The 27,649-nt window shown below is 42.1% G+C and overlaps 4 protein-coding genes and 1 long non-coding RNA gene across 9 annotated transcripts; 3 read left to right on the forward strand and 2 right to left on the reverse strand.

The window, feature by feature from the left end:
* Positions 1 to 2,244: 2,244 nt before the first annotated feature.
* LOC105188630 (ras-related protein RabJ) lies at positions 2,245 to 4,837 on the forward strand. Of its 2 annotated transcripts, none has more exons than XM_011150188.3 (3): positions 2,245 to 2,567; positions 3,795 to 3,922; positions 4,301 to 4,837. In XM_011150188.3, the coding sequence occupies exons 1-3, from the start codon at positions 2,513 to 2,515 to the stop codon at positions 4,796 to 4,798; spliced, it is 681 nt and encodes a 226-aa protein (XP_011148490.1). In that variant the 5' UTR covers positions 2,245 to 2,512; the 3' UTR covers positions 4,799 to 4,837. The 2 variants fall into 2 exon arrangements, with proteins under 2 accessions (XP_011148490.1, XP_011148492.1); XM_011150190.2 differs by lacking the exon at positions 2,245 to 2,567 and adding an exon at positions 2,574 to 2,771.
* Positions 4,838 to 8,291: 3,454 nt separating this feature from the next.
* LOC105188632 (uncharacterized) lies at positions 8,292 to 21,991 on the forward strand. Its single transcript, XM_019843909.2, has 15 exons — positions 8,292 to 9,160; positions 9,237 to 9,372; positions 9,627 to 9,875; positions 10,341 to 11,083; positions 13,646 to 13,784; positions 14,494 to 14,715; positions 14,920 to 15,344; positions 15,511 to 15,940; positions 16,119 to 16,294; positions 16,683 to 16,821; positions 17,540 to 17,751; positions 17,928 to 18,075; positions 18,333 to 18,784; positions 18,929 to 19,118; positions 20,732 to 21,991. Exons 1-15 carry the CDS (start codon positions 9,049 to 9,051, stop codon positions 21,405 to 21,407), a joined length of 4,449 nt encoding a protein of 1,482 aa, XP_019699468.1. The 5' UTR covers positions 8,292 to 9,048; the 3' UTR covers positions 21,408 to 21,991.
* LOC105188631 (uncharacterized) lies at positions 19,211 to 20,961 on the reverse strand. Its single transcript, XR_850205.3, has 6 exons — positions 20,793 to 20,961; positions 20,587 to 20,686; positions 20,132 to 20,213; positions 19,873 to 19,978; positions 19,595 to 19,696; positions 19,211 to 19,435 (listed from the first exon to the last, which is right to left on the reverse strand). It is a non-coding gene; the product is annotated as an uncharacterized LOC105188631 (long non-coding RNA).
* A 914-nt stretch (positions 21,992 to 22,905) lies between the features above and the next one.
* LOC105188634 (pyridoxine-5'-phosphate oxidase) lies at positions 22,906 to 26,076 on the forward strand. Of its 3 annotated transcripts, none has more exons than XM_025302246.1 (8): positions 22,906 to 23,217; positions 23,295 to 23,346; positions 23,516 to 23,753; positions 24,239 to 24,395; positions 24,524 to 24,623; positions 24,700 to 24,753; positions 24,871 to 25,076; positions 25,246 to 26,076. In XM_025302246.1, the coding sequence occupies exons 3-8, from the start codon at positions 23,717 to 23,719 to the stop codon at positions 25,409 to 25,411; spliced, it is 720 nt and encodes a 239-aa protein (XP_025158031.1). In that variant the 5' UTR covers positions 22,906 to 23,217; positions 23,295 to 23,346; positions 23,516 to 23,716; the 3' UTR covers positions 25,412 to 26,076. The 3 variants fall into 3 exon arrangements, with proteins under 3 accessions (XP_025158031.1, XP_011148496.1, XP_025158030.1); XM_011150194.3 differs by having other exon boundaries at positions 22,906 to 23,132; positions 23,248 to 23,346; XM_025302245.1 differs by having other exon boundaries at positions 22,906 to 23,346.
* On the reverse strand, positions 25,411 to 27,259 carry LOC105188633 (histidine protein methyltransferase 1 homolog). Of its 2 annotated transcripts, XR_002163000.2 has the most exons (7): positions 27,105 to 27,259; positions 26,698 to 26,943; positions 26,306 to 26,466; positions 25,995 to 26,236; positions 25,804 to 25,919; positions 25,580 to 25,730; positions 25,411 to 25,507 (listed from the first exon to the last, which is right to left on the reverse strand). XR_002163000.2 is itself a non-coding variant. In XM_011150192.3 (6 exons), the coding sequence occupies exons 1-6, from the start codon at positions 27,148 to 27,150 to the stop codon at positions 25,687 to 25,689; spliced, it is 855 nt and encodes a 284-aa protein (XP_011148494.1). In that variant the 5' UTR covers positions 27,151 to 27,259; the 3' UTR covers positions 25,411 to 25,686. The 2 variants fall into 2 exon arrangements, 1 of the variants encoding a protein (XP_011148494.1); XM_011150192.3 differs by having other exon boundaries at positions 25,411 to 25,730.
* Between the last annotated feature and the right edge of the window lie 390 nt (positions 27,260 to 27,649).

A 27,649-nucleotide genomic window follows, 5' to 3' on the forward strand; every position in this document is an offset into this window, starting at 1 on the left:
GACAGACCCACACAAAAAATATTCATATATATATAACTTCAATTCAACATTACGTCTCTTCGTTCTCATGGTCAACCGTGACTTATCGAACCTCGCGAATCGCGAATAAATTACGGTGCACCGCAGGCAGGTGGGTGGGTGCAACTGACGACCGATAGAGGAGAAACGCGGTGAGGGCGCGACGTCTTCCAAATAAGCCCCTAACCGTGACTTCATCGACATCGCGAGTCGATTCTTTTCCGTGCAAGATTGAGTTCTCGAATACGCGGTCAAAGGAACGCACGGAGTTTTAACTCGCTGTATGTGTATATGTGTGTATATTTTTATGGAGAGAGCGAGAGGGAAAGAGTCGAGAGACAAACGGCAGCGGTTATCTGGCGAGGTCGAAAAAGGAGAAGTGGATAAAAAGAAATAGGTAAATTCTGATACGGCGGACATGAAGGAGCGGCGCGGCGGAGAGAGACGAAGACGGTAAAGGTGGAGAAGGAGAAGGCCGTAAGAGCTCAGAGCCGGAGTAAGAAAGATGGGACGAAAACATCGATTGCAGGGGCTTGTAACACCGCGGTACGAACAGAGGGATCAAGCCGAGCGATAAACCAAGCGGCCTGGAAAATGCCGGATCAACGGTACGATGTTTCAGCAAAAACTGTCTGGAATCGGAACAGCCCCGGCTCAAAGAGAGAAGACGGACGAACGTATATATGAATGAACGAACGAACGAACAACGAACGAACGGACGGACGAACGAACGAAGCAACAAACCAACCAACCAACCAACCAACCAACCAACCAACGAACAAACGAGGGAGGGACGCTAGCTAGCTGGGTAGAGCTGGGTAGAGCTAGTATCTAACTCGCTCGCTCTTCAGGGTGGAATCGAGAGCGAGCGGTGAGAACCGTGCGGAGCTCTCTCGTGGTTTCTGCCTACCGTTCTCCCTCTGCTGTTCCTTCGGAGCGAACGCTTACCGTATTATTACGTATATAACGTGTACATATATACCGTGTATGAATTTTGCGTTATGCGCCGCGTTATAACCGTCGCCCTACAATCGCCCACCTCGAGTCCCGACGGATTTACGAGGAAAGTAATACGAATTAAACTAACGTCCTCCGCCGCCCGCCTGTACACACGTTGCGCCATAAAAAAGAACCCCTGATGGGATCGCGAACGAGGGTGATTTCCCGTAATAAAATATAATGAAGTTTCACGGACGCAGGATTGACGCCGGTGAGCGCGTCGTTACCGAGATAAACTTAACATTAATTATATTCCGCGACGCGACACGCTGTATTTAATATTGATTAAGCTGCGCATTGTTGTTCATTTTAAAGACCATGCCACTGTGCCCAAAGTTACCGTTTGCATGAGAAGTAATTGTTCGAGTGGCATCGTATCGCAAAATTCCGAAAGATAAATCCACACACATCCAAAGATACACTTGTAATAAATAATTATTTCGTGAGATATATATACACAGCAGCGAAAGCGGCCATCTAGACGAGGAAGCATGAAATTTACCTACACACGAAGTCGACGTAGTAGCTCTGTAGGTAACTCGACGACTGACTTCATCGTGGCGGAAAACCTGAATACAACTGTGCTCGGTAAAGCGTGCTCAGGGAACGTAATATCGGACGAGGATAAGGTTTAACTCGCGACTTACCATGGTGCAATAATATGAAAATCAAACTAGAAGATAGGTCTCTCTTATGCCCATTTCTACAAACTTTGGTTAACTTAACCGGTTGGTTATTCCAACGGAATTGACCAGTCACATTTGTCATTAACTAGAATTATTAAATGCGATTGGTCCATTCCGATGGAATAATCAGTCGGTTAAATTAACCACGGTTGGTAGAAACGGACATGAGACTAGGAGACCAGGGCTAAGGCCTGGTCTACAATACGTGTCGTAAGTTGTAAGTCATAAGAATTGGCGAATCACAGTCGATTATTACAAAAATAATCAGCTGTAATTGGTCAGTTCTTATGGCTTACAGCTTACAACACATATTGTAGACCAGGCCTAACTCTCACCTGGCTGACCAGCGAGTACAAGATCACGCACGTAAAACAAATTCGCACCGAGTTACCCTCTTATGATATTCTTCCGTGACATAGACGACTGCGTCAGTCGGATCGACCTAGCCTAACCTGATTCATGTTATTAGGAGAGAACAATGCTTGGGATTTCTAAGTAACAGTATGACAAGCCAAGGTTGTTCACACACAGATCGGCGTGACGATGCGAGCCGGCATCAGCACTCGTCGTGGAAAAGACCGAACGAGTCCTACGAGCTTTGTTCGATTACCGCAGGCGTCACGCGCTAACCAATCAACCATCCGTTATATATCCGTTACTTCCGGAAAGACGAAAGGTTGATTGGCTGCTCGGCCATCTCGTGCCGTGCGACACGTGTGTCGCGTCCTCTATACAAGAGCCATTACTCGCGCGAGACCTGCGACTTCCGGTTCGACGGGCTCGTCGATGTTTGTTATGCAGTGCGTCGCATGAGACCGAACATGAAAACGGTGGAGGGAAAAGTGGTGGTGCTGGGGTCGCAAGGTAAGTGCTGATCGTGGAACGCAACGATGACAGGGTCACAGTTCTCGCGCCGATTATCGTTATGTAACGCGATAAAAGGATTTCGTCGAGGTTTCGAAGACGCAAAACACGAACGGGAGATATCTCGTGCATCTAATTACGTGATTCAGAGACCAGTCATCGCACTTCCATTCCCGATGTGTCTTTCACAATGCGGTTAGAGAGGTTAGTTGTAATTCAGAATTCTCGCGGAGGGAGTCGTCGTTCCCGTAGGGACGTTTTAATAAAGCCCGGGAATTTGAAGAACGTTAGAGTGGGTAACCTGTCAAAATTTGACAACAAGCGACAGGCTCCTCAATTTGGTCATATCGAACCTCGACCGAATCAATGGAAGAGTAGAACGCAACAGTAACGAGACCTATATATCGTTGGAATGCTCATTCGCTCTTTGTTTACTACACGACTATTACTATTCCGCCGCCACCACCACTACTACGATTACCACCACTACCACTACTTAGAGATCGGCTAGGCATTACCCGCGAGAGGGTTCATGTGTGAAACTGCATTCCAATGCTGATTTACGACTACTCAGAGTCAGATGTTGCAACATCTAGAATAGTTATGCTATACTGCGTTGTGTTGACAACGTTCACTTGGACTCGAACGAAGAATAGAATGTTGCCATTTTTTCGCGGTCGCGAATTCGTGAAATTAATTGATCCACGGAAAGCGACATTTCGTTTATATGAAACAAGAGCACTCGTCGGTAGAAGTGTATCTACGATTACAATAGCATGCATCGCGCTCGAGGTCAAAATCCGCGCAACACATTTTTTATAAATCTCTTTCCCTCTTGACTCAACGCACTGATAACAGAGCACGCCTTCCAGGGGAATCCAATCGCGAATAGTATGACACACATTTTCATTGACATTACTTTATCATTGATTTACTGAGTAATGGTCGTATTATATCTAATTATAATTGATATTGACAAAAAATTGTATTTTTTAAAACGGTTAGCCTAAATGTCGACCTAAAAAAAAAAAAAAAAGAGAAAAAGAAAAAAAACGATGAAATGAATACTTATCATCTTACGAGGTCAAGTGTATACGACCGTATAACTGATAAAATGGCTATCGAGATAAATCGGCTGTCAAACGAAGAAATCTCCCTGCAGATAATGTCGCTATCGATCGCACGGTACATGAGTCATCAAATCATGAATCACAATATTATTTTCAGGTGTAGGCAAGACGAGCCTGATTGGACGTTATATGGGAAAAGTGTTCAATCGTCATGAGAATCCCACGATAGGAGCGTGCTTCCTCAACTGCAATCTGAATCTCGAGGGCGCCCGGGTGAAGCTACAAGTATAAAAACATACGATAAAAACATTGTTTCCGTATATTTACATGAAGATTGCGGATGTCTGACGCAACGGCTCGGCGCTTGGTATTTTACGGATTAATTATCCGCTTGCGATTCGGGGATCCGTTATTAACCGTTATCTTCTCGCGATTAAACTCGCGACTCCGCGAAATTTGCTACTCTTCTCGCTTCGGCTGTCTTCGTTGCACGCATCGTTATCGCGATTTCACGCTCTCTCGGTGACGCAACAAGATACTTTGTATCCGATTCGTTAACAGCGATTTACTTCAGATTACGTTCCCGTGTTTAATGGCTCATTTGTGTACTAGACTAGACCGCATAAGAGAATGCGATATTAAAAGTATCGCTCTTTCATGCAGGTATGGGACACCGCCGGCCAGGAAAGATTCCGCTCCATGGCGCCGATGTATTACAGAAACGCGAACGCGGCGATGCTGGTGTTCGACCTCACAGAGTACAGCACGTTCTCGGCGATCAAAAGCTGGGTGACGGAGTTACAGAGGAACGTGGAGGAAACGATGGTGCTAGTGGTGATCGGCAATAAATCCGACCTGGTGCAACAACGACAGGTGAACGACGAGGAGGGTCGCGAGTACGCGACGAAGATCGGCGCGACCTATCACGAGACCTCGGTGCTGCACAATGAGGGTATCGAGACGGTGTTTCTGGCGATCGGTGTCGGTCTCCTGAGATTACAGTCGGGCAATCAAGACATGGAGACCTCTTTGAAGATCGGCGACTCGAGCAGCTCTTGCATGCGCAGCAACGGCATGCCGGCCACGCCCTCAATCGAGGAGAGCCCGCCGAACATGAGTATCGCACATGCCATACACGAGAGGCCGTTTACCTGCTGTTAGTTTCCGATTAACGAAAAAGATTCGCGAGATTCACAGGGGTAAGGGGAGAGCGAGTGAGATGTCGCATCTCTCACCTGAAAAGTTCGCGCCGATGCGTATGCGAACGTGGTGCGCTGACCGCCAAAGAAAAAGTTCGAGCACGATCTCGCAGATTTTCTTCTCCCTCTTTCTAGAACGCGTATCGTCGGTGAACAAACGTCGTTACGACGCAGAGTGTGTGTAGGGCGTACAAAATGCGAGGCGAACGAATGACGAAAAACACGAGGTCTTCCAAGGTCAACTGCAGTTCCAGCCGGACTGTGGTTGGACACTTCATAAGATAAATCTCTACGATACTCTCGCGTCGATTTACCGCTGGCGTTGAGTCGACGATATCAAAATTTTATAGCGTACGACACGACAATGTTTGTACGGTGAAACAGTTAGAGAGCTGGTTTTTCTTTTTTCGTCTTTCGTAACGCGTAGCGTATGAGAATCTATTGGCGGCGCAGAGTAATTCTTAACTTTCACTGAATGTTACGTTTCCGTTTCTGTGCGCGTGCGATTTAACATACGGGATCACTTAATGCGTTATGTTGAGTGTTGTTGAGTGTCAAAGTGCAATTGTAGATTCATGACGAGCTTCAAGTCACACAAAAATGACGGCCTTGTGCAACATTATAAGCTCAACTATCAATATCATACGTATAGTTTTCGAAAGTTGTATCAAATTTACTAGTTGAGGTAAATTTCCAAGTGCGCTAATTAGATTTGATAAGACTCGATCGCCGAAATACGTGATTCGAATGTGCACGCAAATCGTCGGCAAGACGAGGAAACTAGAAAAAGACATTGTATTTATAAATTACAGCTAATTGTTATAATTGATATTGTGATTATTATGTTGCTACGTATATTTATTGCGAAACAGTATTCTTCACAACGATACGCAAATTATTTATGAATAGAACACAGAATAGACGTTAATGTTCTGTTTCTTTTTTCACAAAGACTGCTCGCAATTAAGTTCAAACACTTTCTTTTTCTACGCGAGGTGTTTCCTTTTTCCTTTTTTTACTTTTAGGAATATATATTCGCCTCCTTGTCGTTTTTATTCTCTTAACGCGTTGTTATTGTGATACGCACGCTTCACGCGCTTCGTCGATCACGAATATACTAGACAGAATTTTATATATACGTAATCAACGAAAAAATAAATATATTTGTAACAAAAGGAACTGTAACGGCGCTTCTGATTTCGTATCGAAAAATTATCGTCTACTCTTTCCTATCCTCATCCGTTGTTCATTATTCATCCGGAAATCGATTCAAATATCCCTACATCGTACTTAGTTGTTAAAAATAGAATTAGGCAATCGACTATTTGTGTTGTTCGAGGTCCAAAAAGGCTGCGCCTCCTCGGGAAATCTATCTGCTCGCCGCGCCACGACAGAGAACGATAATCACACAATGAGTCATTCTCACTCCAGGCCGGGACCTCGCGGAGCGTGACGTCCCAGCTTTGTCTACGTGTAACTCATCTCATTTTCATTATGTAAGCACGCGCTTACTATGTATCTAGGCCTATTAGGGCTCCGTGGCGTCTTCGGAGCCGACGTGTACCGGAGAGCCTAACGCTCGACTCAGGGTCGCTTGTGAGCGCGCGGGAGTCAAAGAACCCGAAACCGGGCTTTTCACCGCTATAATTCGAATCACGCGGCTCAAGGAAGGGGGAATTCGCGGAATAAGTGATCTGATAAGGGGAGAGCGGAGGAGGCAGCCTGAGATCTAAGAAATGTGAAAAATTTGACGAGAGAAGCCAGCTCGAGAGTGAAGAAGAGCAGGCTGAGAAATGATTTCGCCCACGAGAATTCAGACACCTACCGTGTTTCACGCTGCTGCGAATAACTTGTATGTAGCGGCCACCGAACAGTAAATCCGTTCGATCACGGTTACACTGACGCATTGTCCGTTAGCAGCGTTATAAGCTAAATCCGAATCTGACGTCAGAACCGGAGGAGATTCGCGAATACTATTAAAATACGATTATATTATCATGCCGAGCGAGCGGCTTGCAATTAATCAGTCGTATCCCAGCGAGAAATAACTCGTCGATCGATATCGAAAGGACGGCGAATCGATGTCGAAAAGTTCAAATCGACGAGTCATTTCTCACTAGGATTCTGAAATACGCAGCCAAAGTGTGACCTTGGGACACTCGTGATCGCACGAAGATGTAATTACGCGCAGCTCCCGCGTGAGTAAAAGTGCAGCTCGGCGATTAGCCGAAAGCAAAGCGCAGTACCGGCGTTTTCTAATTGCCGCAAGATCGATTAGCATGCCGCGAGAGAGCGCGATGGAGGCGCGTTTAAGGACAATAGGTCATAAAGCGGTATCCGAGATTGGCCAACTGCAAAGCTGACGTCGCCGACGACGGCGGCGGGTTTAACCACTCAATCGCTTTTACGCAAACGAAACGACCACTTTGCACGCCCTTTTCGCCCGCGACACGCCCGCCACGTAAGAAAATTGTCTTCCCAACACGCGTTAGACCATTCGAGAGGACTTCGAGGAAGCAACCTCTCGTCTGGCCGAACCGTTGCGACAGACAGGTGCAGCATTTTCACTTTCTTCTCGACTTGACGATAACGTAGCGTGTATAAGAATTGCGCTTGTGATATAATTGGACTTTTCCGGCAAATACGACAAGGAATGCGCTCACTCTCCCGAAGAAGACAAAATTCATCGTCGCGATGGAGTCGTGAGAGAATAGAAATGACGTGAGAAAGTGATTTTAAAATATATAAAATCTCTGAAGTAAAATAAAAAATTCCGTGTACCATTCTTATCCTTGACGTTTTGAACGTTTGACACTTTTTTGATTTTCAACCTTTGCTTGGTCACCTACCGAAGCGACAAGTATTCGTGTAAAACAATCACCGAGAAAGCGTTCGACGCGACGCGACTATGAATCTTATGATCGATAAATACGCGCATGAATCCCAATCGGAGAAGTGAAGCACCGTAACGAGAATCCGACTGAATTCTTACGAGATCGCAAGCTATTTACGCGGGCGAACGCCAGAGTGCACACGCAGCTTGATTTCGCAACTCGCGAGCGTGCGCCGGTGCGTTAATTAAATACAGGCGCGAAACCGCAAGAGAACGCAGAGATAGGAGAGAGGAGGGAAGAGGAGAGGAGAGGAGAGAAGAGAGAGAGAGAGAGAGAGAGAGATTCGCGTGCGCGAGCGCGAGCGCTTATCCTGCGAGGCGAGCACGAGCTCCTTTGAGCGTGCAAGCGTCACCGCCGACCGAGTAAGAGAAGAAACGGACGAGGCAGAAGAGGAAGAAAAGCAGCGGCGGCCGTCCGCGGGAGGAAGCAGAGAAGAGACCGGCATAACGCCGGCCTCTCTGCTGTATAAGACAATGATACAGTTACACGATACTCTCAGTAGTGAACCAATCGTAAGAGGCACGACGCTTGCCTCTTCTTCTTCTTCTTCTTCTTCTTCCCCGTATCTCGCCGCGAATACGAGAGTATAATGAACCGCGGCAGGAACGACGCCAATTAGGCGCGGCCCGTTAATTAAAGGAGCGAACGCCCGCTGGATATCGCCGGAAGGAGCCGCTCGAAGACAAATCGCCGCCGATCGACGCGAGATGTTCACTCCGCCGCGGCGTATCGATCGAGTCGGTGATCGGGTCCGTGATTTACGACAGTGAAAACTGCAGATCTTGTTCTCTTCTACAGTGATGACCAAGCTACCCTGATAATTGTCCAGCCGAGAACGAGGGGTTGTTTTGACGACGGTGATTCGACAAGCTTTTTCTTGTCTTTCACGGTTCTTAACGCCGGCGGGAAATCATTGACAATTACCCGCGCAATCACGGGGCGGTCGCTAAACGTGCGCGCGAACGTATCTTTTCCACTGAACGGGTACTTTTTCAGGGACGTCTCGTGTGAATGAATCGTGATTCATAGATGATGTATAGAATGGGATGCCAGATAACAGCGTAGAAAGTAATAACTAAAGCGTTCGCATGCGTCAACGTCGGGGTCGGTGGCGGGTGAGTCAAAAGTAATTGGGACATAAATACACGTCGTATCGCGCTTATTATCGCGAGTAAATTGTCAGATTGTCTGACGATTGGCGCGAAGAGTGCGGTGAGAGTGTGACTTTTGTCGAAGCTATGAGAAAATAGAAAACACCGTACGTCATGTGAAGTGACGTGCGAAGTGTTTTCATAACACGAAGAATCTATCAACGGCGATGGAGCGCCAACGAGTGTTTCTCGTATTCGTTATTTATTTTCTGAGATCCTGTCGAGTATCGCACTCGATCGGCCTGACGTTTGACAATCAGCTGGTGATCGTCGCGAATGGTAAGTAACGATCGCCGAAAATGCCGAACGCTTAACTGATAATCGAACGATAACAACGCGTAATGATTGCACGCAGATTGCTACACGAGAGTGGCCATCGGGTCGAAATTGCCCGACACGGACGTCTTCTCCAGCGTCGCGGTAGCTAGCATTTCGGAATGCGAGGACGAATGTTCCAAGAGGAGGAATTCCTGCAACGCGTTCGCTTTCGGGTACGCGACATTGCAAAGAGAAGCAAACAGAATTCTCACTGTATGCGCGCGAAATTAGAAAAATACCAATAAAAAATTAGATTAAAATAAAAGGGACAAAAGATATAAAGATAGGAAGAAATAACAAAAAAAAAAATATGATAAATTATAGCGACTATACAGTCACATACATATTTTCCGAAGTGTATGATATCTTCATTTCATCGGCAGCTAATTTACCGCCAAATATCCTCATTATATATTGGCATATGTAGGATCGGCATCAAAGGTAACGGGACTTGCGCGTTGAGCATGAAAATGCCAAAATTCGAGGAACTGGAGTTCCACGCCGATTACGATGTCTACTTGAGAAGTCAACGCTCGCCGAACTGTGAAACAGATCGACTCTACAAAATGGGAAACGGTGCCTTCGGACAGGAAAGAAGAAACGAGACGAGACCGGCCACGCGATTCGGCAGCGGCTTCTTAGGTCCGACAATGTCAAGTATCCTGTCATCTCCCAGGTACGATTATCCGATTATTAATTTCAGATAGAGATTCCGCAATTACTATCTCCATTGTTTGCCTATCTCGATCGCGAGATGGATATTTCTGATGGAAGTTTGTGCAACGTACGCATCTTCATCAATGCATCGTCCCGTATAGCACGTTGTTAGAGTATAAAAATGTTTTTGTTAAATAAATAATTCGAACGAGCGTAAGTATCGCGACTTATCTTTAAATTTTCTTGACCACTTTACGTTTTATAAAAAATAATCTAATAAATGCAACAATTGCTGCAACATGTGAGCTTCACAGAAGTCAAACCGCTCAACTACGCTTTCGTAAATTTCTGAATCTTAGAGCACATATAATTGATGTGCTAAAGTTCCCAACATTAAGAAATTTGCAAAGTCGGTTGAATTGTCGGTTCGATTTTCAAAAAGCTTGTCTATGATCTCGAATAACACGCAATTTCACGTCCGAAGGGTTATGGGAAGCATGATGCCTAGCGTCGCCGGTAATCCTTCGTATCAGCAAGGATACACCCCGTCTTTCGACGATGAGCGCCGAATCGCCGACATCCTTCGGAACAAAAACCCAACACCACTTGGTGGGAATAATCCTTTCGGAAGCAAGACCGAAAAGATCGACAACTACAACGACCTATCTCTATATTCAAACCGGAAACCCGCCTTCGGTCAAAGGATCTCTTACGATCCGAATGACGGTCGCTCAGACCTCGGTGGGTCGTTCTTGCGAAATCCTTTCGCGGACGTGAGTCGCCTGAATTTCGACAATGATCTTCATTCATACAAAGCCCTGACGGCCCTTCACAACGGGCCCTTCGAGGTTTTCTCGAGACCTATCTTGATCCATAACACATCCGCGAAGGACAAGCCGCCGACGGACTTTGGATTCTGGAGTGATCCGATCAAGCATCGAAATACAGTCGCGAGTCACCAGCTCAATCAACATCGGAATCAAGGATTCCTCGACAACACGTACAAAAGTCACGGGATCGTCACGAGGCCGAAGCAGAACGAATTGGCCGCAGGTAACCGCAATGCCGGGAAGGTGCCACCCCGTCTGACCATCGGCAGCTCTAACGGCTTCGAGAACGTGAAGATCTCCTACGGAGGATTCAAGCCTACTGCCGCTTTTTGGACTCCAGGATCGTCGCTCGACGCATTTCGCAACTTCGGCACGAAGATCACCGAGAAGTCGAGATGTAAGTGCTAACGCGATCTCTCATTTTCTAACCGAAATAACTTCTCGCCATCTCCGTCTCTCTATCGGCAGTCTGCGTCAGCCCGATAACAAAAGTGCGACTCTCGAATTGGATTGCGCGCGTATAACGCGTGGACTCCCGCTGCAACTCCGACACCTCGGGAAGCGGAAACGCGAGTCTCCGTCTTTAACGAGGCGTTACACGAAAGGCACCGGAGGCACCAATCTTCGGCCAATTGTCGCTCCGCTGCCACTTCGCGCATCTGACGCCGCGCACGTGAGCCGGCGCAACCTCAATTTTTCTACACGGCGATGATTCTACGGCTGCATTGAATACACGCTCGCGCGCATTCCCGACAATTTGACCATCTTACGTAAAACGTAACATTGTTCCGTTACAATTCTCTCGTCTCTTGGGATTCTTCGCGCCTCAAAACACGAATGTAATCGCATGACACTTCAAATTACAGCGTCTGATTTCTCTCAACATCCTCACACTGCTGAGTACGCGTGCTTTACGAGTACGAATTAATTACATCGCACCGTAAATTACTCATATCTACACGTTGACGTTCGAAAAAAGCTACCGTATAACAACAACGCATTCGCGATCCCTAATTCAACTTGGTCGTCGCGGTGAACCGCGGATCGACGTTTATCGAGCCACGTTCATCTGCGAACCGACTATTGACAAACGGCAACGGCATTGACACGGATTTTAAACCGTATGCAAATTAGCTCGCTGCATCCGTCCACTTCCGACGTAACACGGGTATCTATCGCATAGTTCTTTCTGTAACTTGGGCGTAATCGAACAACCCGTTGTTCTCGAAGTTCTAGAGGATAAAGTAACAATCATAAAATATGATACGTATTATTTAAATGATTAAATAAGGAAAAAAGCCCACGTTAAAATCCAGCGAAGATCGGCGAGTTTCTTTTCTGTGCAATTTGTCGTCCGAGCAACGACCGGTTAAAGGAAACTCGATGACTTTAGAGATTGCCAACGCAGGACGGGAATGGCCGTTGCATAAGGGAGAAAAATAGATGTCGAGACGTTACAGGACGCACGGCTTCCGGCTCGCGTGATCCACAGACATGAGACGCTTTTACTTTCGACAGTTGGCACAAGTCCCTTATTCTTCTGCCTGCGCTTCGAATTAATTGCGCGCGACCTGTCCGTTCCTTTGATCACGAATTCTTGCAGTCGATTGGACGCAAATACGGCTTGCGACACGATTTACCGAATCCTAGCTTCCGGACTCGATCCTCGGGATTATCTCCGCGAACGACCTCGGAACTAAGATGTAAGAGTCGCGTGAGGATCACGTAATAGAATCGAGCGCTAGTCTCTCGCTGAAATCGCGGAAGTGTGACTTTGCTGAAGTTATAGTGCGACAACGAGAGCTCGGCTGGCTGAAATAATTGAGCTAATTGTGACCCTGACGAATCTTGAAGGACGTGCGACGGCACCTCCCTTCTAAAGCGTGATGTCACTTCCCTATCGCTCCTTGGCACAAAAATTCTTTTAACGACGGAAAAATGCAAATGGTTCCGGCGGTTGGTCATTCAGAGAACAAGCTTTACGGCGAATAAATCCTATAATCTCTCGTGCGTATTTTAGTCGAAAGGACAAAGGATGTACTTTCCAAGGAGACTCGACAAACACTGTGAAAAAAATTAAACAAAAAAAAAAAACGTTATATAATCGTAGAGTTAATGCGACTAAAAAAGTTTTAAAAAATACTAATTAGATGCCAGAAATAACAATCCGAGCAAAACATTTTTGCGAACCCCGCAATTGCCGAAAAGATATCCGCACAGATCGTGATCGGTGATTTGCACAAAGCGACAAACGACCACATTTGTCAGAGGAACGTAGCGCTCGCGTGTCCATGAGCAAGGAAAAATTATAGTAAGTGGAATCATTAATGATCATGTAACGTTGAGACCCCTCCCCCGACGTGTGAGCACAGTTCCTCCCACTATTCCCGCGGAAACGTTCACTTTTCTATAAAACGATGCGAGCCCGTAATTTCTCCGTTACTTTTTGCGCGATTTTCAGTTTGCGCCATTTTTCTCGTGAACGTGCCGGAGCGCGAGACGCGACGACAACGGCGACGGCGACGGCGGCGGTGTGACTCGTTAACGCGAACATTCGTTCCTTCCTGGGAGCCGTGAAAATGGCCATGCCTCGCCGCAGCTCACAGCGCATTATCGCGAGAACAAATCGCGGCTCGAAGGAAAACTCGAAACGCTGAAGAACCGCCGCCGAGCCTCCGAACGCGCGTTCGCGCAGCGGTGGTCGTTCCTATCGCGCGAGAGCTCGCGGGGACCGATGTTACAACGCGCATTCCGGTAAACCAATTAATTGTCGAACGAATGCGGGAATTATGTCGGCGCGACGACGACGGCTGTGGATCTTCGTGTTGGCGGTGTTTGTCCAGCGAGCCGCCTCGGACTCGATTATCATAGTGGAAGACGAGTGCTCGCGTAAGTCTCGCGGGGGAATAGAAAAGTAACATCGCGGGGAAAGTGTAAATTGAAAATTTATTTTGTGCAGCGTGCTACAGGAGGCTGCTGTCCGGCAAGAAGAGCCTGGATCTGCACGTCAGACGCGCCGTCGAATGCGAGAAGATCGAGGATTGCCATCGCGCTTGCGACTATGAGAAGCTCTTCATTTGCGAGGGTTTCAATTACAGGTAGATGTTATTTTCGCGAAACTTTTGCGGGCACAATTTAGAAAACGCGAGAATCGCGATTTTTTTATTCGCGTTGAAGGAGAGGATTTTGGAAAATTCTTTCTCGGGAAGAAAGAGAAATAAAATCTGTCGCGTCGCGAAAGAAATTCCAAAACGACATAGTACAGCTTAGTTTAAGCTCAAGTTAAGTCCTTAAAAGGATAATCTTGACAAATTCGCTCGGTCCGGTTGTCCGTGAGTTTTCGCCAAAGAAAAACACATCGATCAGTGAACTCGCCTTCGGCGAGTTGACTGAAAACGTAATCCGCAACCGCAGCTAACGGCGATTATTCACGCTTGGAGTCGTTCGACGATTTTACGCATTTCCATAGCCACGCGTACGTATCTAGGGTACGTATCATCAAATGCACGCGCGAAATACAATACATACGTATGCATGACCCACCGCCGTGAGGATTGCATCACGGACAATTTGAACACGCCGCAATCTGTGACACGCTTCTCCGTCGAGGGACGATCACGCACACATATCGGGAAAACTGCTGCTATTTTCCGATTAACGTATCCCGAAAACGAGTCGTAACCGACCACTCGATCTCGATGGTTAAGCTCGGAGCTTGAGATTAATTCACGAATTAATTCGCGAATTTTTCTGCACGATGCATTTACATGTTAATCAATGAAATTATGTGTGATTTTGCATGAGAAGACGTATCGGCAATGGAGCGAGAGGGATGTGCGAGATGACGTCAGTACCGTACTCTCGTATGGATCTCCATCGAGATTTCGTGTCGGATTCTCAATGCGATTATTACGAGAAGGATCCGAATTGTGCGATCGACGCGGCTGGAACGCGGCCATCCTGGTGGAATCAACCATCTAGACCTAGCCAGACCTACGGTGTACCTGCTAGCGGAAGACCCGACGTGAGGTGTGGCAATTTAAATTTTAGCAATCGAATCTCTTTTTAAGCTTTATGTTGATGACGACAATTATTACTACTAATTGTTAACAATTGTTATAGTTTTAAAAAGCCATTTACGTTCACGCGGTTATTGAAACGTAAAGCTAAGCTTGTACTTCGCTATCCACGTCGTTCGCCGACGTGGATTTTAACCCGTGCGAAAATTTCAAGACCTTACACGCCCGATCGACGTCCTCTGAACGAGATACCGCGACCTTTGGACTACGACCGACGTCCACTCAAGGAAATACCACGGCCCTTGGATTTTGATCGACGTCCCGCGAACGAAATCCCGCGACCCTTGGATTATCCTCATCATCGGCACGTGGAGCACGACCGGCGACCACCGGTGATCTACGGAGAACCTCATCGCGTACTCTACGAGGATACGTTTGGTCAAAGAGCTTATCCCGACAATCAAGGCTCGATACGAGGCGGCTATCCGGCGGCGAGACCCGAAGATCGATTTGACTACAGCGGCCGATTTCCACCTAGACGACCCAGCGACGACGACTTCTACAACAGAAACTTGCCATGGTCACGGTACCCGAAGTATCCGGATAGAAGAATCGATCAGGGACCTACCCATGACATAGGTAACACTTGTTAAAAATTCTCGCATATGTCCAAAAAATACATAAAAATGTACACAGCAAAAAAATACTATTCGTAAATTATTTGTGTATTATAAGTTATATATGAAAGACGGTAAGTGTAAATTGCGTTATCGCTTACGTATGCGCTCGTCGCATCGCAATGCAGGTACAAACGAGATCGGTCCCTACTTGCCGGAACATCGGGAGGATCCGAGCCGCGATTGGGGTTCTTACGGTACCGTTTATGGCGGCTCCTATGGCTATGACACGAATTACGTGAGCAACAAGTTCGACATACCGAAGTACTACCCGAAACCGCGGCCCAAACCACCGCGACCCTACGAGAACGAGCACTTCTACGGCGAGTTTTACAATTACGGCGGCGCATTCGGATACGGCGACAGTTACATCCCGGCCGATCAGGATCCGATCTACGGCGGCACCGGGAAGACGGACGAGTGCTCGGTCAGAGCAGGCGCAGGATTCAGACTCGGTAGAAGAGTCGTTCGTAAGACATTTTTGACGCCGAATTTGGATCAATGCGAGAGTCTGTGCGTTAACGAGAGAAGCTATATCTGCATGAGCTTCAGTTACAGGTATATCCTAATCATCCTTAATGTGTGTACGTATGTATATGTGAAAAAATAATTTAATTGCACAACGCAATTTGTACTATGTAATAATGACTATGGAATAATGTAATAACTATACTGATATGTCAAATATTATGATCAAGTACTATGGAATAATGTAATAATGACATTGCTTGGGCAGGTACAATGTAGCACCTACGGATCCTACAGATAATTGCCTTCTCAGTGACGTTTCATACAAGGATTTAAATTTCTACACCGACCTCGAGCCGGATCGCGACTATGATATTTACGCTATGGTGGCCAATTCGAGAACTTGCGGCACGAAGAGAGGACCGAGTCAACATCCTCCGGATGGTATAACGATTTAAACGAAACGATTTAGTTTTCCATCTATCTGAATTCGAATGTAATTTAATCAAAAAGAAAAAAAAAGAAAAAAAGAAAAAGAAATGAAAAGACTTTAAAAATATTTTTTATCCGCACCCTAAATTCTGTTTGCAAGATAAAAGACAAAATAATTTGCAGTAAATAATCTAATGCATACTTTGCTGTCCCGAGCATTGAACCGAGCTACTGCCCTGATTACGCGTTGTCGTACGTTATACGTTCCGCTTTGTGTTTCTGGTAACAACTAAAATCACGAGGAACAACTATGAAAAAGAAGAAGAAAAAAAGGAAAAAAGAGTCCTTTTACCCGATATTATTCGCAAAAGTCACGAAGAGTTTTATGAAACTTTTCTAGAATGTTTTTGGAGGGTCAGAAGCGGATTCGGAATGCCGGACGATGTCGTTAAAAAATCGATAATAGTTGACAGTCTAGGAGAATGTCAGATAGAATGCACAGTATCGCAAGATTTCACGTGTAGGAGCTTCGCGTTTAAGTAAGTATCACATTCGATAATACAAGATATAGCAAAAAAGTAATAGTGCAATATAGTAAAAAATAATGCAATATTCTGATATATATAACAGTTGTGAAAAAATATTCTCAATAAAATAGTATAACATTCTGTATATAGTACAGAATACAATATGAAAAATATATGTATGATATAAAATATATAACAGTAAACATATAGAGTTTAATATATAATGGTATATGATTTAAATTCAATGATTCAATTCAAATGATATATAACATAACATGTTATTCAACATAAAATAATATTCAAAATATATAATCATAGAAGTGTAATAAATAAATATTAAATAAAAATATATATATAAACATATCAAAATAAATTTAATTATATATTGAATATATTGATTATATTTTCATGTACATTCAATATCTTCCATGTATGTGGTCAAATGTAACAAAATAAATTGAATGTTATAAGATATATAATATAAATTCAATGATTCAATAATTCAAATTATATATAATATAAATTCAACACACATATAATGATTTTTAATATGTAATTAAATATAATAAATATTAAATATATATATAATGTAGATTTAATTATATACTGAATATATTATATTACATATGTTCAATATATTCAAAACATAATCAAATATAATCAAATAAATAATTGAATATTATCAGTAAAATAGTGTACTTCCTATTCTGTACATCATAATATGTTTCAGATATGGATTAGATCAAGGACGACAAGACATCCTGACGAATTGCTACTTGAGCGACTGGCAGTCGCAAGATATTAATCCTGCCAATATGCCGGATATGGATGGCGCAGAATTATATGAAAGGGGCAGTTTCGGTAGGGGATGTCATCCTTATTCTATCCCATTTTTCAATACAGGGCGATTCAGTGGCAAGCAGTCGTCACACGAAGACGAAGGTAATATGTTGTGCTACACGTTGCACATGTTCTTCAGTAGTATTTAATGTCATTAAGAAATCTTCTTTTAAGATTAGAAAATTAAAATTCAGGGTCACTCCAACACCGATTTCACCGTTTAAAATTAAACGTGACTCCAAAGCTGGACTAATTTTCATTAATAAAATTTTTTGCAGTATGCTATTCTGGGTATAATAAACCCTGCAAATTGACACCTTATGCTGTGCTCTTGGCAACATATGTAAATTCCGAGCAAGATTGTCGACAAAAATGTTCAAGAATGAGAGAAAGTGATTCTATCCCTTGCATGTCCTACAGTTATAAGTGAGTATACTCTCGCGAGAGAGATTTTGATATTTTTATCAAATTTTAGATTAATGTAATAAAAATGTATGCACAATTAACGTTAGATATAATTGAGAATCGCGTCAATTCGATTTATTACAAAATAAGACTCATAAATATAATAGCATGTCACTTTACGATTTGAAAATATAGAATTTATATATCAGTATATAACTTTCATTTTTTCAAATATGTGTGAACAATATAATATTAATTCGTTTTCCTTCGGTCTGCAGGCTTACCGCTCACGGCACAGAAGAAAATTGTTTACTCAGTGATGTACCAATACGAGACTTACGACTTGGTCTGGATTATATCTACGACGACAATCACGTCATGTATGCGTGGAAAGATCTCGACCCTCACTGCATGGTCACCAGTTACTCCATTGATGACGATCATGTGTTTGGTGGTCCAGGTTCATTGAGACCGCTTCTTCCAGGTCCATCACAGCCTAATTATCGCCCAATAGGCGATACCAATTACCCGAGCACGAGACCCGATACTTATCCCGATCCAAGACCTTTCTTTACAATACCGAAACCGAGCGGTCATCACGATATGAGACCATACGATCCCGATAAACCCGATCCAATTAAACCGTATCATCCCGGATACGATAATTACGGTGATAAATTTGGATATGGTGCTCCCGGTGGAATCACTTACGGACACGGATTTTTCTATCGTAAGTCGACCTTACAATTATCAATATTATTTATTCTACGAAATTTCGAAACGATTTATCGGTATTATCGATAGTGAAAGATGAAGATAGTGAAAAAAGATAAATTAAAAGATGTAATTTATTCACTTTTCTGTTTCATTTTAGCTGATGAATATTCAACCTTCCGTTATTACACGGTAAACGGTTATCCGTGCAAAAGAGGCACAAAGTGTGAGAGGAATAAAATTGCTGGATTTTGGGCCTGCGAGACCGAAGGAAGCGAATTCGGTAGTTGGGATTATTGCTGCGCACCGACTCATCATTGCGGCTTTTCGCAAGGATATCATTACCCATGGTATATTGTTATAAATATTATGGCACAATTTTATCATGTCACATTTAAGAATACTATGGCAAAATGACTATGGCAAATGAACTTTACATTTTTATCTCTTAAATCGTCGCAAGTATATTCTAGATGGGAGGAAACATTTTTGTATAAAATGTCAGTAAGAAAAACGAACTTTCCTTGCACTGAGCACGCAAAAATAAGTTGCATCACTGATCGCCCTTTATAAAAATTTAATAACAGCTCACCGAATTCTTACTCCATTTTTAAAGCATCAGATGTCGTCTGCTGTGCCTCTTTTTACAAAGCATCACACTCTTTTTCTGAAAATAAGAAACAATTTTTTAAATAATCTTTATTAGATATTGTTTCAACATTTTAGAAGAAACAATATCTATATAATGAGAAATACTTTCAGTGCTTAAACCTTCAAAGACTAAATAACACTATTTATTATTGTTAACACTTATCGCACTACTGACCTATGCACTAATTGCAGACCATTCCTTTATCCTTGATTTTATGCAGCTTTTTTACAAATTTCTAACAGCTGCAATCTGCCTTTTCTATTGCAATCTTTTCTCCTAGAATGATGACAAAAGGTAACTTTTCAAGCAAAATTCATTATTTAAATTATTTAAGTGTTCATTATTTAAATATTATATTGGCGTTTTGAAACGATAATAGCAACTGTACACCAATAAGTACTTTTTATATATGTTTTTCATAAACTCAGTAACAACTCAATAGAAACACTTACCACTGTCAACATTTCTCGCGTTCCTAATTAATCCTAATTAATTAATTGCCACCTGCTCTATTGTCTTTATCGTCACAATGCGTCCTGCAGGCTCTCGGACTTTTTTCTTTTAGAAACGAAGAAAACATCTTTTTTATTGTAAAATTCGTTATTTCAATATTCATATATACGTCAACGTTTCAAAATGACAATGATGATCATATATCAAAAAGCTTCTCGTACCCGATAAACTCTATAACAACTAAATACGAAGACTTACGACACTCCTGATCCATCAGTTACACTGCCTGCTCCATCCTTGGCTTTCCACGATTTCCCCCCTTTGCTCGCACTCACGCCTTCTAGAAACAAAAGACAACTCATCGCTCAGATGTTATGTCGTTCTTGTGGAGAGTGCGTGGTGGCCGTGCGTGTCGAGAAATTCTTCGTACCCCCTGCAGATTCAAGAACACTGCTACGAACTTACTACTTATCGCATTCCTATGTCGGGGTACGACGATAGATGCATCGATTGTCGTTTGTCGCTTTTATCTCTGATCTATCGCGATTTTTCCGCGAACTTTCGTGCTCTCTCCAATCAATAACAAAGGAAACGATTTTTCATGGGAAGTTCGTTCTTTATGTGTTCCGTTAGCGAATTGAACAGTAATGGCGGTCGCGCAACGAGAAATTTTCGTACCCTCGCTTAGTAATTCAATTATTACGAGTACTCACCGCTGCCAAAGCTTATCGCATTCCTGATCTACAAGTAGCCGCCCGCTTTTTTTCTATCGGCCCCCCGCGATTTCCTCGCGATTTTCCATATTTTTTTCTCCTAAAAACGAAGGAGACAATTTTTCATGCAAAATTCGTTATTTAGGTGCTACGTTGGTGTTTCTGAGGATCAATGGCGGCCGTGCAGCGAGAAGTACTTCCCGTACCTTCCAAGCCCCCGACCCTCCGTACATATCCCAAGCAGCGACGGTGATCGTCCCCACGATCGGCTCGATCCCCACGATCCCGGTAGACACTGGCCGATCACGTACTTGCATCGAGAACCGCCTCCGAATTGTACCGATTCTCTCGCGTCCGCCAACAGCGAAAATCGTCGCACAAACGGGACGACACCGGGCACGATCGAGAAACCGGCAAGCACCACCGGCACGACTCAGCCAAGCGATAATACTACTGCTAGAATCGTAAGAACACGTCAACGACGTCTACGAGCACGAATGACGCCGATAAACAATCAAACGAGGCATGATTATCCGATAAACTCACCAAGAAACGACGCCCAAATGTTAACGACCAAGCAGGGTCAACGGTCAAATGGACGACCTGCGAAAATTGAGCAAGTTTCGAAACCACCGCGGGCTGTTCCATTGGGCGCGCTTGTCCCCCGCGATGCTACCGTCACGCCACACTTGTCAGCTGCTGCCACCAACGGCGCCGATTCGCAACTGAGGCATGCGCGAATCGAAGCGAAAAGTAACGTCGGGATAATTAAAGTGCCTCTGATCGAGCCAAACAATTCACTGCCGCCAACGAGAACTTAAATGTCTGATAACGATCTTGAATATTCACATATGTCGTGATTTCGTCGTCGAAAGAATATTACGTTGCAATTGTTGATGCTCGGACGATAACTATAAGATTTTATTATTGAAATCAATTGACGATAAGTTGACAGGCCGAAGGAGATGTTTGCGTAAACATCACTAAATTGACAATTATATCTCATAATCGAATTAATCTTCTTAGTTTTGTAAATATATAGGACTTAGGTTGGCGAATCTTCGAAATGAACATTCAGTCAGCATTCATATTATTGCGCTTAAAATGGAGACACTTAAACACACATGGAATATTTAGCACGCGATAAAAATTATAGATATTTGAAATACGTTTTAAAGACGTCTAATAGACGTTTAAAAAGAATAGGATATTTTATAGTCGTTTTTAGAACGTCCTTCATATGTTTGTATTATTTGTCTGTGTTATCGCTTTACGACATACATATGTAACTGTTTGCAATTCTCGGAAACCTAGCTGATACTCCGATGATCAATTTGTAACAGTTAATTGAATTATTTCTTTATGTGATAATTTAGTTGTGAACAAAATTCGTACAATAAAGAGTTAACGCATCATCGATTGTTTATTCCATATCTGAGGATAATTTATCTTCCAAATATTTTTTAAATTGACGCCAATAGAATTATTTAATTTAAAGAGTTATTAATATTTTCTCATCATAAAAATTTTTTTCTAGACATTAACATAAAGCTACCACTACGACAAATATCCTGCTTTAACAGGATCGTTCCCTCTGAATAATCAATAAATAATAAATCACAATAAGTGTATAATTGAAAGATTCTAATAATGATTATAAGATTCTAATAGTTGCAAAAAATTTTAATATATATATATATATGTGTGTTAGATGTCGATCTATGATCTATGTACGATCCTGCATCCACGCTCAATCTAATAATTCAGAAACTCTAAGACTGCGTTCGCTTTGAACGTTTACGCTACGAGCATCGTTCTATCTTTTTTCCACATGAAATAAGCAATAAAAATAAAATGACATTGAAGTACGTAAGTGCCAAAAGCGAACGCAGCCCAAAATGCAACCTCAGTGACATGATGCAACATAGACCATAGACTTAAGCCAGCGGCACACGGTGCTTGTTTTCGTGCTGGATTGCTTGCTGGATGAAAATACTACGTTCTGATTGGTGCATTTCCATCCATCTTCGGAAATGTACTAATCACAATGCAATATTTTCATCCAGCAAGCAATCCAGCACGTAAATAAGCACCGTGTGCCGCTGGCTTTAGGTTGTGTTCCGATATTCACTGATAGCACTGAAAATCTATAATATATGTGACATAAACTATATATTTTCAGTACTGGCAGTGAATATCGGAACGCAGCTATAGTATACCTAGACTACGTGTTCGAGGAATGGGGGTATATTTTACATAGAAAAAGATGCAGTCTGTTTTTACTTTACGTTCTCTCTCGCACGCTCTCAATAGAAGAGGAACAGGGGAGGCAGTCGCTAACCTGTACGATAATACAACAGCTGTTTTTTTTTATTTTTTCCGATATAGTGATCAACCTAGATCACCGTGCCGTCAGTTCACCTCGAGATATACAGGTGTAGCCGCTGTACCGTCGTACAGCGTTAGTAACTGCCTCCTCTATTCCTTTTTTATCGAGAGTGTGCGAGAGAGAACGCAAAGTAAACATAGAGTGCATCCTTTTCTATGTGAGATATACCCCTACTCCTCGAACACGTAGTCTATACTATAACTGGTATACTATACTATAGTTGCGTTCCGATCCTTTTATGCGTGAGTTATATTCCCAACCTTGAAATTTAGGAGAAAAACGCGCAGTTTAGTCTAGGTATACTATGTCTATGATATAGATTGTATGACAACAATTTGAGGTCGTAACTGTGAATTTTGATGGCTTCTCAGGTAGTAAAATAATTCGCTCTCTTTCTGATTTTACGCTTTTATAGAATATTAAATCGAAAAGATAGGAGTACTTGATGCTCCTTAAATTTTCTTCGATCTTGATTTCTCGATAACGCTTACACGAAAAATCCGGAACAGAAATCAATTTAGAAACATGCCATTCTTTCAGCATCCAACACAAGATAATATGACGCAATAGTGAAGATTGGTAATTCGTTATCTGCGATAAGTCGAACATACAGATAACGTGGTTGTGACATTTTCCTTCGATTTACATCTCCTCGAGTTTTACATAAAACACTCGGTTCGTATTCGAAGGCAGTCGGTTGTTCCACGGATAAGTAGCCAGACGTGTCATACTCGCATTGCCATGTCAATGGAAAAAAAAATCGATGTTGATATAAGACGTAAGTCCATACAATTGTCACGATTATTTGGTTGAATTATTTAGTTGATATCACTTAATAAGCTTCCATTCATATTATAATAAGAAACAAAAGGACAAGAATAATTTGCAGATTAAGGAAGTAGAAATAAGACATGATGAAAATTGTTATATCACGTTATATATATGGCAGAATGGATTCAATCAGATCGTCAAACATACAGATATGCACACAAAGACGTTTTTCTTTTTTTTTTGACTTTTTATTTTTTTAGAAATTCTAGTTACTGACAGTCACACACATATAAAATCATGAAGTACTGTTACACTCTCATATATATAATTATAACTACACATAATAAATAGCTAATATAAAATTAATTAAAACTGAAAATTAACGAAGAAATGTGTTAGAAATGTGTTCAAAATTCTCAAGTATTCTCATGTTTTACGTCAAAACTCGAACAGGTCGTAATTTTGAATTTATGCTCACTTATTTTTGTGTAGATATGCGAATTAAATACAAGCGAAAAGAGGATGCTTTCACGGAAGATAAACTAGTGAGTAAGGAACCAATTGGACAGTTCAAAGCATGGTTCGAAGACGCCTGTCACCATTGGAAAATTCTGGAGCCTAATGCAATGTTTGTCGGAACAGCGACAAGGTAACATTTTTTCTGCTAGAGATCTTGACTTAAGAGAAAAATAAACACCGCAGCGCATGTTAATGAAGCGCGAACAATGGTGTACGATAATTACTACAGGTATGATATGAATACGATTCTTTTCTCAGAGACGGTATTCCGTCCATTCGCCCGGTCTTGCTAAAGCATTATAGCACCGAGGGTTTCACGTTCTACACGAATTACGAAAGCAGGAAGGGCCAAGAAATAGTAAGTTTCGCACGTTTGTGCGACAAATTCGTACAAAGAAAATAAAATTTAAAAAATGTGATGCATTTGTTTGCAGGCTGAAAATCCACGTGTCGCACTCACGTTCTACTGGGAGGGTATACAACGAAGTGTACGATATTTGTTCCTTTATTAATCGTTAAACTATTCTTTGCGATTGTTCCCTAATTATTTCTTTTCGTGGTTGTCTTTGTGATATTTAATTTTCTCGATTTCCGATTGCTTTCAGATACGTATCGAAGGGATCGCGAAGAAAACATCGCCGGAAAACTCGGACAGTTATTTTCAAAGTCGACCGTACGAAAGTCGAATTGGCGCCATAGCCAGCAAACAGAGTAGAGTGATACCTAGTAGAGACTTTCTTATTGAGAAAGAGACAGCGCTTCTCGCGGAGTATGAGGATGGTCCTAGACCGGTTAAAAGACCGGAATGTTGGTAAGTAACTTGATATTTAATCCCTAATTTTTAATAAAAAGCTAATTATTAAATCAAAATGCAAACACCAATCGTCCCCACTCCGTTTTTATGTCAGGTATAAAACTTGAAGAATAAACTTAGGTTTATATTATTTTTTCGATTCAAATAAGACATCTCATCTTTTCAGGGGCGGTTATCTCGTCGTGCCGCATTCCGTAGAATTTTGGCAAGGCCAAAGCGATCGTCTTCATGACAGAATACGCTTCAGACGTCCGGAAGCGAACGAAAGAATCGACAATATGTTTGTACACGAAGGAGAGGACGGATGGGTTTACGAAAGATTGTCGCCATAGAAAAACGCACGGTATTGTCATTGGAATAGAATAATAAGAAATACAACGTTCTTAGGATAGTAGACAGATGAACAATTAGCTCCTCGCAATTTTCTTCTGCGAAAAAATAGATAGTATTAGTTATTCATGCAACATTCCAAATGAATACCTTATGTTTCAAGTGAATACCTCATATTTGCTCAAAGATAATAATTTATATGGAAAGAACAATATATGATATCTGTATAGTATCGAGACAAAAATCTTGTTTTTCGCTGGTGGAGATGCAAGGATCCTTAATGAATCTTCCTCATAAGTTTTAGTATTTCACGGTTCAGTCCTAAAATGTATACACAATCATTAACTGATCAAGCTGATGAACAAAAGAATATATTTACACTATAATTATTCACCACATGAAGTCTTCCAGATAGTTTTAACGTCGAAGTGCCCTTCATTCTGCACAAAACTCTCGAATTGCCTCATCCCACCACCCACACCAAAATAATAAATTTTTCCAGCGACGAATCTAACAGTAGGATCCAGTTCTGTCTTATAATTTATTTATATAAAAATAAACTAGGTGACGATGTAAGGTACTCACATAACACCGTCGATCTTCAGCCTCTTTTTAAAAATCTCATATAGCTTTTTGTAATTATCCGGATTATAGATTGTCTCGCTCGTAAAAATATAATCGTATCTTTTACTCTCGTCATCGTCGAAAAGTGTTGCAAAGGACTTCCAATCCCCAGCATAAAATTCGCATCTAGATAATATGCTCATATGATTGTCAAAGTTCGATAACACGTTCGGTATGGTCAAGGATCTTAGAACTTCTGCATTCTAAAAATAAAGAATATTCATTACTCGCAACTCACATTGCAAAATATTGTCTGTAACTTGTATACGAACGTAATCTTGAAAATGGACTGTGGAGTTTTGGAGAAGAGCAATAATGCCAATTAATCCTGCACCGCATCCCAAATCCAGGACAAGCTTATCCTTCAGTTCGATTTTCTCTTTCAGCATATATTGACCCAAATCAAAAGAGGATTCCCATATTTTCAAACCACCTTAATTGCATAGTTAATTTTCAACTCTTCAGAAATTTGAATCAACTTTCAAACTTCTCATGTACACACAAATATAAACACAAAACATATTTTATTTGAATAAAATTTTTTTATTTAATATTTCTTAAATATTTAATATGGATAATTAAAACAGTGCAGGAGAAATAAAATCCAACGGAATTTTCACAAAAAAATTGTTAGATAGAAATCAATTTTGGATTTTAAATTCACCTTCGTATTTCGCTGGAATAAGATCGGAATGTCGTAACTCTGCCTCGACGATACTCTGATTTTGCTTCCACGTACTAATAAAGTTTTCCCATATTTTATCAAAGCGAACTAATTTCAAATTATAACCAGAGAATATTTTTATTTCTCCATAACAGTCTGCTTCATATTTTTCTCCGATTTGTTCGGATGTTATTTGAAGCTTTGACGCGGGAATCCATTCTAATTCCTTTTCCTTGTCATCATTTTCTGAAATTATTTAAATTATTGTAACTTTTCAAGTATATATACTCTTTGAAAAAAGTCGTTTGAATTTTCGCGGGATAGAAAATCGATAAAATATCCTAACCTAATATTACAACCTATATGTGGGTAACCTGGAATACTTCTGATAAAATGATTCACTGTACCTTCGTCCGAATCGATTGCATCTTTTGCAAATCCGAATTTAAACATTTCTCCACAGAATTTTAGAACATTTTTCAAAATTAAGATGTTATATTTTCAGTACAATTTTAAAAGTTTACAGGAGCAGAGAGAAGCCTGAGAGCGGGCATGGCTGCATTTACAGCGTTATGGAAAAGTTGGCTGATTCGAAGCGCCAACTGGGTCCATTTTTCATGGACATGAACTACTAAGCCAATGTCCACGATTTGTTGGTACTATTCCGTACTATGTCCATCAATTATTTGGTTCTGTTCTGTGCTATGTTCACGAACAAGCTAGATTCGTTAGATAAAAACGAAGAATCGGTCTTTGTCTCACCACCAGTGAATAGATAATCGCGACGAAGCGAGCCAGCAGCGATGTTATCGTAAGGCAGACGCTAAAATGGTACTTCTGCTATTTTTTAAGATATCTTAAAACGGGCAACGGGGTTCGATAGAGAATCGTTTGTATCCGTTTGTACCACTTTGCATTTCGTTTGTACCTCGACCGGTTCGGAACTGGCTGT

Source organism: Harpegnathos saltator, unplaced genomic scaffold, assembly GCF_003227715.2.
Source record: "Harpegnathos saltator strain DR-91 unplaced genomic scaffold, Hsal_v8.6 scaffold475, whole genome shotgun sequence".
In the NCBI taxonomy this organism is placed as follows: domain Eukaryota; kingdom Metazoa; phylum Arthropoda; class Insecta; order Hymenoptera; family Formicidae; genus Harpegnathos; species Harpegnathos saltator.